Source organism: Pan troglodytes, chromosome 18 (assembly GCF_028858775.2).
Source record: "Pan troglodytes isolate AG18354 chromosome 18, NHGRI_mPanTro3-v2.0_pri, whole genome shotgun sequence".
Lineage (NCBI taxonomy): Eukaryota > Metazoa > Chordata > Mammalia > Primates > Hominidae > Pan > Pan troglodytes.
Window position 1 is genome coordinate 72,765,444 of NC_072416.2, and position 11,789 is coordinate 72,777,232.

The 11,789-nt window shown below is 45.6% G+C and overlaps 1 protein-coding gene and 1 pseudogene across 6 annotated transcripts in view; one reads left to right on the plus strand and one right to left on the minus strand.

The window, feature by feature from the left end:
* Nucleotides 1-8,982, minus strand: part of RFWD3 (ring finger and WD repeat domain 3) — a 45,595-nt gene extending 36,613 nt beyond the window's left edge. Inside the window, exons 1-3 of one of the 6 annotated variants that reach the window (XM_016930163.4) lie at nt 8,837-8,981; nt 6,638-6,759; nt 2,973-3,492 (exon numbers count right to left, since the gene is read on the minus strand). In XM_016930163.4, the coding sequence (XP_016785652.1) occupies nt 2,973-3,490 (518 nt within the window). In that variant the 5' untranslated portion in view covers nt 3,491-3,492; nt 6,638-6,759; nt 8,837-8,981. Of the gene's footprint in view, nt 1-2,972; nt 3,493-4,005; nt 5,045-6,637; nt 6,760-8,836 lie in introns of those variants that run through there. The other 5 variants (XM_063797429.1, XM_001137409.8, XM_063797431.1 and 2 more) reach the window with 5 other exon arrangements.
* LOC736335 (lamina-associated polypeptide 2, isoforms beta/gamma-like) lies at nt 4,726-10,915 on the plus strand (annotated as a pseudogene).
* Nucleotides 10,916-11,789: the final 874 nt, after the last annotated feature.

The window sequence follows — 11,789 nt, forward strand, 5'->3', positions numbered from 1 at the left end:
ACCCATTAAAAATTGATAGACGATTAAAAAAAAATCACTCTTTAATATTGCTTTTATGTAGCAAAGAATTTCCAAAGTCAGGCAAGAACACAGGAAAGGGGAACTGTGAAAACCAACAGGAAGCAGTGCTAGGGTTTCTCTTTGGGAGCACAGATTTAGAACCCAAGAAATTCTCCTCCTTCCCTGCACTTACCAACTTTGAATTTTGCTCCTTCCCTACTCTCTGTAGTCCTAGACTCCGTATGCTCCAGGAAAACAATATTGTGATCTGTGTTATTCACCAATATATCTAGGGCAAAGTTTAGTCTCTCACACAGAGGAGTGTTATCAATATTTGATGAATGAGTGATGACCCCCGCTGCCAGAATGAAACCGCCTCAAACAAATCAGAAAGGAGTTTGTGACCTCAGCTAAGCCTGTTGGGAAGAATAAGCTCACTACTTAGCTTTCCATAGCTTTGGCTTCTTGGCTGACTGTGAGTCAAAAGCTGTTCACCTTGGCCCAGGCTTTCAACACCTGGCCCAGGGACAGTCTGTCAGATGAGTAAATATCAAACACCACACTGAGAAATTTATCTCAAGAAATTCAGAAGTTATAAGTGATTAGTCCTGCGAAAGGTCATACTTCAGGGAAAAAAGTTTTAATCACATTTACCTGGCTCCAGAACTGATGTAATTTCCACTGAACTGCACACTTCCTGACCGTTTAGGTTATTCCCTTTGTGGAGAAAGATTATGGCTGCCAAATAGCTTGACTGACATCTTTCAACATTTAAATTCTGTATAACTCATTCCCTGAGCAGATTCTATAAGTAATTTTTTTTTTTTTTTGAGACAGAGAGTCACTCTTGTCACCCAGGCTGGATTACAGTGACAAGATCTTGGCTCACTGCAAGCTCCACCTCCTAGGTTCAAGGAATTCTTATGCCTTAACCTCCCAAGTAGCTGGGACCACAGGTGTGTGCCACCATGCCCGGCTAATTTTTTGTATTTTTAGTAGAGATGGGGTTTCACCATGTTGGCCTCGAACTCCTGGCCTAAAGGGATCCGCCTGCCTTGGCCTCTCAAAGTTCTGAGATTACAGGCGTGAGCCACTATGCCCAGCCACATCAAGCAATTTTCTCACTAGAGTTTGGTTTCTGTTTGGCTCTCTAGTGGTTCTGTTTTTCTTTGTAAGTTGGCATCTGGTTTATAAGTGTCACCCTTAAGTTGGTTAATACAAGTCACTGTGCCTGACCAAGAGGAATCCACTCTGCGTCCCCCAGTAAGAATGAGTGCATGGATAAGCAAGACTGAGGACTTGCAAGAGGCCTCCTGACAGTCAGCCAGTTCCTGGAAACACCACTCACAACTCTCAACCATGGAAAGTTAGCCCATTTACTTTGGCAGGGTCCCCAAATTACACCATAAGGTACCTTCACCTATAACACAAATGTATGAAATCTTACCCTGCCTTTATAATGTGAGTAATGACATCTTAAAACAACAGACTATAGCCAGGCCTGCTGGTGCACGCCTGCAATCCCAGCTACTTAGGAGGCTGAGGCACAAGAATCGCTTGAACCCGGGAGCCAGAGGTCCTGGTGAGCTGATACTGCGCCACTGCACTCCAGCCTGAGTGACAGAGCAAGACTCTTGTCTTAAAAACAAAACAAAAAAAACCCAGAGTAATATGCATTTGCAACTCTTGTCAACACAGAACTAGGCATCTGTCATCCTTGATGGGCACTACAGACACTGGAGCCACAGTCATGGCAAGTCCCAACATTAAAATCAGCAGGATCCATGAAAAAGAATGCTGAATCCAGATACAGAAGGCACAATTCCAATTCCAGCCTTATCACAACCAAATCACAAATTATCCCATCAGCTTCCTCATTTGTAAAACATGGGTAATAGATGACCTAGCTACCACTTTTTAGTATCATCTCAATATTTTCACAGTGTTAGAAAACATTGGCATGGTTGCGTATGCCTGTAGTCCCAGTTAATCATCAAGAGGCTGAGGTAGGAAGATCGCCTGAGCCTGGGGAGGTCGAGGCTGCAGTGAACTGTGATTGCACCACTCCACTCCAGCCTGGGGAGCACAGTGAGACTCTGTCTCAAAAATAACAACAATAAAAAGAAGAAGAAAGAGAAAAAGGGATTTCGTCGAAGCTTCCTCCATCTGCCTATGTAGAAAACAGGGCAGATCCAGGCTCCAATATCAGTGCTAACTCCTCTATTCTATAGTTATGAGACCCTGAACAAAGCCCTCTCTGAGCGGAGATCGCACCACTGCGCTCCAGCCTGAGCGACAGAGCGAGACTCCATCTCAAAACAAAACAAAACCAAAAACAGACAGGTTTAATTAGTTGGGTGTGGTGGCACGCGCCTGTAATGCCAGCTACTCGGGAGGCTGAGACAGGAGAATCGCTTGAATCTGGGAGATGGAGGTTGCAGTGAGCCAAGATTGTGCCACGGGAATCCAGCCTGGGCGACAGAGTGAGACGCTGTCTCAAAAACAAAAACAAAAAACCAAAAAACGGACAGGGTATAGGCAATTGTTATTCTTCATAATAACCCCGTCAAGACTTGACAGCTAAGCCCTTCAAGAGGCAAGTTCAAACCAAGACTATGAAAGAAAATTAATTAATTGTGCCCCCAGGTGGAATGCCGGTGAATAATGAATTTGGGTGAGACTTGCAAGTGAAGAAAGAATTTTTGGTGTACAAGACACAATCTGAAGAACAGCCAATCTCTACAGAGATTGCCAACAAACTACCACCTAGTTTTCAAGGCACAACAGTTTAACTTATCCCTTCATTACTTTGTGAAGTAAGGCAAGCACTTTTATTTCCACCTATGAGGAATTGGGGATCAGAAGTTATCTGACTTGCCAAAAGTCCCACTGTCAGTCCTTGAATGGCAGAGCCTCAGTTTCATAATTTCTAGTACAGCAATGATCACAGACTTATCCATATATTTATTTACCTGGCACTGTCTGTCCTCTGAGACCCTCCGGCTCTTGCCCTCCGTGAAGCAGATACCCTCCTTCTTGTTCTCATTGGCCCTACACTGTGGTTTGAAGATGAAGGTCTCAGGAATTCCAGCATGCCATGAAGTCTCTGCAGTCCACTGATGAAGTTGGTCATTGAATGCAACGAAGATGCTGGGATGGTGTGATTAGCATCAGATCCCTGCCTATGTTGTTCTGAAGTTCTTGGATTGATGTTCTCCACATTGTCTTCTCCCAAGACCTCCACTTCTGTCAGGTCAACAGACAGTTGCGGAGCAGGCTGGAGCAGGGGTGGTGTCGCTTGGCTGCTGATCACCTCAGCAGGAGCTGGCTGGAGGATGGATGGTACCCCCTGGCTGCTGACCACATCAGCAGGAACAGGCTGGAGGAGGGCTGGTCCCCCTTGGCTGCTGGCCATGCCAGCAGGAGCTGGCTGTTGTTCGGCATGATTTAACTGCACCTGAAGATCATATTCCATTGCTTCATGAGCCATCACTAAAGAAACAGTATTTGTAAAAAGTATTAATAAAATAGATAAAACATGCTATGTAGGTGACAGAATCATATTTAATCTTTCTGATTTTATGTTTAATATCATTCTTAGCAAGACTGAGAAGCTTCAAGAGAAGATTTTAACTACTTATTTTAAGTCAGAAGTGTTTGGTAATGGACTTTCCTCTCTATAACAAGCATTTATAACCAGTTTTCCAGTTTGCCCTTAGAAAACATGAAGTCCTGTGATCATAGTAGTATCTTCCAAAATAGAAAGATCTATAAACCAAGGAGATTAAACTACTGGGTCTAAAACTAATCTCTCAGACACTTTGCAGTTCTGTCTCAAGCTGAATATGGACATTCACCAAAATCAAATGCATATAATGCAGTATCTAATTTTAGCAGGCAATATTAATCTTTCACAGCATCAACAGTTACAAGGGATAAACAGAGAAAGGACATTTTTTACACTTGCAAAATTAACTGTGTTACTAACTCAAAATGGAAACTTACCTAATTTTTCCAAAAAGGCTGAGCAAACTTTATCCTATCCCTTTCATTATTTTTGTTTTCCATCTCTAATTCCATCATGTTAGCCTATTCAACAAATATTAAGCACCTATGTTCTTTTCATGTTTCCTATCTTTAATTCCATTGTATCAGTTTGAAAACTACCACCTAGTTTTTAAATTAAAAAAAAAAATTTTTTTTTTTTTGTTATATAGATGAAGGCTTCCTATGTTGCCCAAACTGGTCTTGAATGCCTGGCCTTACCTCCTCATGCATCAGGACAACAGGACTGAGCCACTGTGCCTCCCTACCACCTAGTTTTTAAAGTACATCAGTATAACTTATCCCCTCAATTACTTTGTGAAGTAAGGCACGTGCTTTTATTTTCATCTGACTTATGAGGAAATGGGGGTTCAACTAATAGTTATTAAGCACCTGTTATGCAGACAAGACACCCTAGAGGCAAAAACAGATAAGACCCCATGTATCAGAGTTTAGATTCTAGCAAGTAAGATGTCAATAAACGAATACATGAAAAAAATTATAGATTATGATGTTTGGGGTTGAGGAGACAAAGAGGACCAACTAAGACACAATTGTGAGGGAAGTACTCTTTTAAAGAGTGAAAACTGGGCTGAGGCATGAAGGATTAAAAGCAGCTGGCTATGCAAAGAGCCAAGGAAGAGTCTCAGAAGGAAATCAGTGCATAGGTCCCTGATGAGCATGGGTTTGATTGATGAACAGGACACCATCATTAAAGGGCCTATGGGCCTTGGTAAGGAGTTTCTTCTATGTTAGGAATGCACTGTAGGGGTGCAAGAGCATAAGCTAGGTGACCAGTGTAGAGGCTATTGTGGGAGTCCAGACCAGAGGTCAGAGAGACCTAGGCAAGAGTGGTAGCAGTGGAGATGAAAAGAAACAGACAGCTTTAAGAATCTTCAGAATGGTCATGCTTCTTTTTTTTTTTTTTTTGAGACGGAGTCTCGCTCTGTTGCCCAGGCTGGAGTGCAGTGGCGCGATCTCGGCTCACTGCAAGCTCCGCCTCCCGGGTTCACGCCATTCTCCTGCCTCAGCCTCCCGAGTAGCTGGGATTACAGGTGCCTGCCACCACGCCCGGCTAATTTTTTGTATTTTTAGTAGAGCCGGGGTTTCACTGTGTTAGCCAGGATGGTCTCGATCCCCTGACCTGGTGATCTGCCAGCCTCAGCCTCCCAAAGTGCTCGGATTATAGGCATGAGCCACCGCGCCCGGCCAATAGTCATGTTTCTTAAAATCATCAAAGCAGATTAAACCACCTGAGGAACAGAATGACAGAAGAGGGCTGAAGACTAAAGTCAGAGACACTACTGTTAAAAGGACAACAGAGTAAAAGAAGCCAGTTAAGGAAGATTATAAAGTAGGAGGAAACATGGGAATGTGGTGTCTTGGAAAAACAATGTTTCAAGGAAGGAACAACTGAGTGTCAAGTGCTACTGGGGGGAAGAATGGCCGCTAGATTTGGCAATGTGAGGATGACAGGTGACCTAAAAAAGCAGTTTCCCTGAAGTGGTGGGGTCAGAGGCCAGAATGGAGCAGGCTGAATAAATGGGAGGAATTCTAATAAACATAGTGGACGAAGTACATATATGTACCTTTCTCTCTCCACTCCAGTCATTCCTAAAACCCACGAACATGACCCCCACAACCTGAGACATTTTTTTAAGAAAGGATAAATTAACCAGGACGACACAAGTGCAAACAGGGTATGATATGCAAACCAGTTTTTTAAGGCCATAAAAGAGAAACTGATGATTGATGACTGCTTAGCAGAGCCAAAAGATAAAACTCAAAGCCTGCAAAGGGCACAGTGGTTGGGGTGAGGTGTGTTATTGAGAAGCAAGCTGATTCCCACTAAAGGGACTGTAAAAACCAGGTACCACAAAAGGCAATATTGAAAGATGGCGCTAAAAGGGAAGGGCTGGTTAAAAGCCAGTAAAGCAGTTAGCTTGACTCCTACTCAAACACCAGCCAGCTAAAACAAAACACAGAACAAAGCCCTTCTCCCGCTATGCACGAGAAAACTGGAGGTTTGAATCACACAGTCTTACACTCAGGATGCAGAGTGGCACAGTACTGAAAATAAGTGGGAAAGAAAGTCTGCAAACTGAACAATGTGAGATACTTCAAGTTTTAAACACTTTTTGTATAGACGGGGTTTCCCGCGTTGCCTAGGCTGGTCTTGAACTCCTCGGCTCAAGCAACCCTTCTGCCTCAGCCTCCCAAAGTGCTGGGATTACAGGAGTGAGCTACTGCAGCTGCCTAACTAAAAGCTTTTAATGTTTCTAGGGTACAACGACAGTCTCCCAAGAATTGTGTGTCAGAACATAAGGCCCAAGCTACTTCTAGATGTACTCAAGAGACATTACGCAACTCAGCCTTCAGGAAGACAAAGGGTAGAAATGGACTAAAAAGAGCAGAATCTAGGGGGCCGCACTGTCTACTCCCAGGAGCTGTGGCCCACGCCTATAATCCCAGCACTTTGGGAAACTGAGGCAGGTAGCTTGAGACCAGGAGTTGGAGACCAGCCTGGGCAACACAGCAAAACCCCGTCTCTACAAAAAATACAAAAAAATTAGCCAGGCGCGATGGTATGCACCTGTGGTCCTAGCTACTTGGGAGGCTGAGGCAGGAGAACCCCTTGAACCCGGAGGGTGGAGGTTACATTGAGCCGAGATCACGCCACTGCACTCCAGACCGGGAGAGAGAGTAAGACTCCGTCTAAAAAAAGAAAAAAAAAGAAAGAAATAAAATAAGTTCCTTTGTCATGCAGGTCACATTTCAACTGCTAGAAACCCACATAGGGCGGGTGACTCCCATACTGGACAGCAGAAATACAGAACACTTTTCTCGTCGCACAAAGTTCTATGGAACGGTGCAGTTCTGGAGCTGAAGCTTCCTAACCACTATAGGCCAGTCGGAGGTGCCTAGAGCGAGAGACCATGGGCTGGGCGCCCCAAACCTTGAGGATGTCACACAAACGCTGTTTTTTATGTGTGCTGTGAGCGGTGCTTAAAATGTCAACCTCAGACTTGTCATCTTTGTTACTCAGGTTTCAATCAATGGCCACAACAGGCAGGATGAAAGCCCCTCAATTAAAGGTTGAGAAGAGGTGGGCGGGGGAAGTGTTCAAATCTTTGCTCTGGCCGGTGCAGAGGGTCACGCCTGTGATCCCTGGACACTGAAATGCCCAGGCGGATGGATCACTTACGCTCTGGTGTTCCAGACCAGCTTAGGCAACACAGTAAAATTCCCATCTCTACCAAAAAAGAAAAATAGAACAGGTCAGGCGCGGTGGCTCACACCTGTAATCCCAGCACTTTGGGAAGCCGAGGGCGGACCACTTGAGGTCGGAGTCCCAGAATGGCCAATATGGTGAAACCCCGTCTCCACTAAAAATACAAAAACTACCCGGGTGTGGTGGCGCATGCCTGTAATCCCAGCTACTTGGGAGGCTCAGGCAGGAGAATCGCTTGAACCCGGGAGGCAGAGGTTGCAGTGAGCCGAGATCGCACCACTGCACTCCAGCAGGGGCAACAAAGCGAGACTCTATCTCAAAAAAAGAAAGAAAAAAGAAAAATAAAACAATGAGCCGGGCGTGGTGGCGCGCACCTGTGGTCCCAGCTATTGCGGGAAGCCGAGGTGGGAGGATCCCTGGGGCCCGGGAGTTGGAGACTGCAGTGAGCTCTTCCAGCCTGGGTGCAACAGGGAGACTTTTCTTTCTTTCTTTCTTTCTTTTTTTTTGAGATGGAGTTTCACTCTTGTTGCCCAGGCTGGAGTGCAATGGCGTAATCTCAGCTCACTGCAACCTCGGCCTCCCGGATTCAAGCGATTCTCCTGCCTCAGCCTCCCGAGTAGCTGGGAAATGGGGTTTCTCCATGTTGGTCAGGCTGGTCTCGAACTCCTGGCCTCAGGTGATCTGACTGCCTCGGCCTCCCAAAGTGCTGGGATTACAGGCGTGAGCCACCGCGCCCGGCCGGACTTCGTCTCTTTAACAGGAAAAAGGGAGGAAGAGAGAGGGAGAGGGAGAGGGGGAGGAGGAAGGGGAGGGGGAGGAGGAAGGGGAGGGGGAGGGGGAAGGGGAGGGAGACGGGGAGGGGAGGGGAGGGGAAGGGAGAGAGGGAGAGAAGGAAATTAAATCCCTGTTCTTTTACTACATGGGGAAAGAAAGACATAGATAGATTAGATAGACAGATTAGATAGATAGATAGATAGATTAGATTAGATTAGATTAGATAGATACATAGATAGATATTAAATCCCTGTTCTTTTACTACATGGGGAAACTTTGGGCGGGTTTCCTAAACTCGGCTCAACTTGTTCTCCTGTAAAACAGGGATAATACAAGTCTTTACCCCACAGTTTCCGTGATGAAATTAAAAATGAAGTTCTTCCATCAACTTTAAAGTGATGAAGTAACCGGCGCTCAGAGCGGGCGCAGGCAACGCCGCTGAGGAGCCCGAGGCTAGGCTCTCGGGGCAAGGGCCGGGCGACCTCCCACCCCGGCCAGGGCAGGCCCCGCAGCAGCGAACTCGGCTCCTTCAGTGATCGCCCCGAGCTCCCGCCTGCCCAGCCCCCACGCCCAGCAACCCAGATACGCGCGGGGGTTCGGGCTCCTTAGCCCCGACCACTGGCGCCACCCCGAGGGCCCGAATCCCCTCAGGCCGCCGGGTTCCAAGCCCGCGTGCAGCCCACCTCGTGGGGTGTCTCCTGAATCCCAAGCCAGGAATCAGGCGTGGGGAAGTTTATCCCGAAGCTAGAGGCCCAAGGCCTGAGGAGAAGCAACACCCCTCCTCACCTGAAACCAGTAGGCCGCGGCCGGGCTCGCGAGCCCGCCGAAGACTCGGTAGTTACCTCGGCCTAACTCCGAATGCACCTACGCCAACTGCCACTTCCGGAGCCGCTCAAGCTCCCGCCAGAGCCGCCGGCAGGCATGCTCCTATTGGACAGAAGCCCTACGCTGTGGCCAATACCCACTCTTCTTCTTCAATGGGTCCCCCGCTAGCTGAAGCAGCGGTGCTCTCATTGGCTGGTCGTTCATGCTGACGAGGCGGGACCGCGCTCGAGGAAGCCTCCTACAATTGGCAGGAATCTACGTCCGTCACCTTGCGCCCGCCCCGGAAAAAATGGGAGGTTTTTTTTGTTTTTTTTTGGTTTGTTTGTTTGGTTTTTTTTTTTTTTTTTTTAGCGCGTTTTATTTGAACTTTCTGGCGGGAGAAAGTTATATGATTTCTCGGTCCATTTTGGAATGGGGATGATAATATTAAAACTGACTCCTGCTGCTTATCCCTAACGCTTTAGTGAAGGAGTTATCTGTATCCAAAGGATAGCAGCTAATCGAATAATTTCAAAATATTTCAATATTTTGAATTTCGGAGCCTGTAAAGAGGCGTAGGACAGTCCAGTTCATATGTATGCTCTCTTGGGGTTGAAGAGCTCACGCAAAAGACTTTGCCTACATAATCTCTTCAATCTCAAACCGCTGCAAGGGATCTGAGCTACTAAACAGTCTCAAATCACTTGTTAGGGCCGCCGCTCGCCGCCAGCGCCAAAAGAAAGGGGCCCCCGGAATTCTCCAGCTACGTACGAGGAGCGCGAGCCCACAGCCGTCTCGGCTCCGAGCCCGCCGCCGGCAGGAAAGCCACAAAGAAAACTGATAAACCCAGACAAGATGATAAAGACGATCTAGATGTAACAGAACTCGCTAATGAAGATCCTTTGGATCAGCTTGTGAAATAGGAGTGAATTGTGGTCCTATTGTGGGAACAACCAGGAAGCTGTATGAGAAATAGCTTTTGAAACTGAGGGAGCAAGGAACAGAATCAAGATCGTCTCCTTCAGCAACAATTTCTTCTTCAGCAGAAAATACAAGGCAGAATGGAAGTAATGATTCTGACAGATATAGTGACAATGAAGAAGACTCTAAAATAGAGCTCAAGTTTGAGAAGAGAGAACCGCTAAACAGCGGAGTAAAGACTCCAGTAACCCTCAAGCAAAGAAGAGTTGAGCACAACGAGAGCTATTCTCAAGCTGGAATAACTGGGACTGAATGGACAAGTGGATCTTCAAAAGGCGGACTTCTGCAGGCATTATTAACTAGGGAATCTACAAGAGGGTCAAGAAGAACTCCAAGCAAAAGGGTGCACACTTCAGAATATTTTCGTATAGATGGAGCAGTAATTTCAGCGAGTACTCCCATAGCTGAAACTATAATTGCTTCAAACAACGAATCCTTAATTGTCAATAGGGTGACTGGAAATTTCAAGCATGCATTTCCTATTCTGCCAGTCACTGAATTCTCAGACATACCCAGAAGAACACCAAAGAAACCACTGACAAGAGCTGAAGTGGGAGAAAAAAAACACAGGAAAGAAGAGTAGAAAGGGATATTCTTAAGGAAATGTTCCCCTATGAAGCAACTACACCAACAAGAATTAGTGCTAGTTGCCGCAGAACAATCAAAGGAGCTGCAGGCCGGCCATTAGAACTCAGTGATTTGAGGATGGAGGAGTCGTTTTCATCTACATATCTTCCTAAGTATGTTCCCTTGGCAGATGTCAAGTGAGAAAATACAAAAAAAAGGGATGCTCCATTCCTGTATGGATAAAAATTTTGCTGTTTGTTGTTGTGGCAGTTTTTGTGTGTGTGTTTGGTCTATCAAGCTATGGAAACCAACCACGTAAATCCCTGCTCTGATATTCTTCCTGATGACTCTAGAAAACCCAACTGAATGGTATCTCTTTGGCACATTCAACTTGGTCTTGTATTTTTAGTAACTGTGTTGAAGAACATTCGTGTACGCTTTTTGACTCCAAGAACTAAAAATAATGTGATTTTGCCTCAATAAACGTAGTATTCCATTGGAAAGCAAACAAAAGATATATGAATGGACTTTATTAAAATGTTTTTGAACTTTGGACTAGTAGGAGATCACTTTGTGCCATATGAATAATCTTTTTTAGCTCTAGAACTTTTTTGTTTTTAGACAGGGTCTCGCTCTGGTGCCCAGGCTGGAGTGCAATGGCATGATTTCGGCTCACTGCAACCTCCACCTCCTGGGTTCAAGTGATTCTCCTGCCTCAGCCTCCTGAGTAGCTGGGATCACAGGCACGTGCCACTACGCCCACCTAATTTTTGTATTTTTAGTAGCGGTGGGGTTTCACTATGTTGGCCAGGCTAGTCCTGAACTCCTGACCTCAGGTGATCCACCCGCCTTGGCCTCCCAAAGTGCTGGGATTATAGGCGTGAGCCACCCGCGCCCGGCCATAATGTTCATGATCTTGATAGAGTTTGGATTACTCATATGTATGCATTTGTCAAAACTCATCAAATGCTATCTTTAAGATTTGTGCATTTCACACAAATTTTTCACAGCAAAAACTTACCTTCCCACCCCCCCGCCAAAAAAAAGCCCATAGAGAGATAAACTCCAGTTAATGGCATAAATGCTGAAGTGTTTAGGAATGAAGTGCATAAAAAATCAGGATGAATTAATGGCTAGAAAGAGGCACAAGTAGATAAATAGGTATGGGATAAAACAAATATAATAAATTGTTAGTTGTAGAATTTAGGTGGTAGGTATATGGTTGTTCAGAGTACAATTGTACTGACTTTTCTGTGTATCTGGAAATTTTCATACGTAAGTGTTGGGAAAAATCAGGTACAGGGCCTTGGAAGGCATCCTGTTCAAGTAAAAGGCCCTGAAGATTAAGCTTTATCAGGCTTACAGTAAATTCACCTATAATAATTGT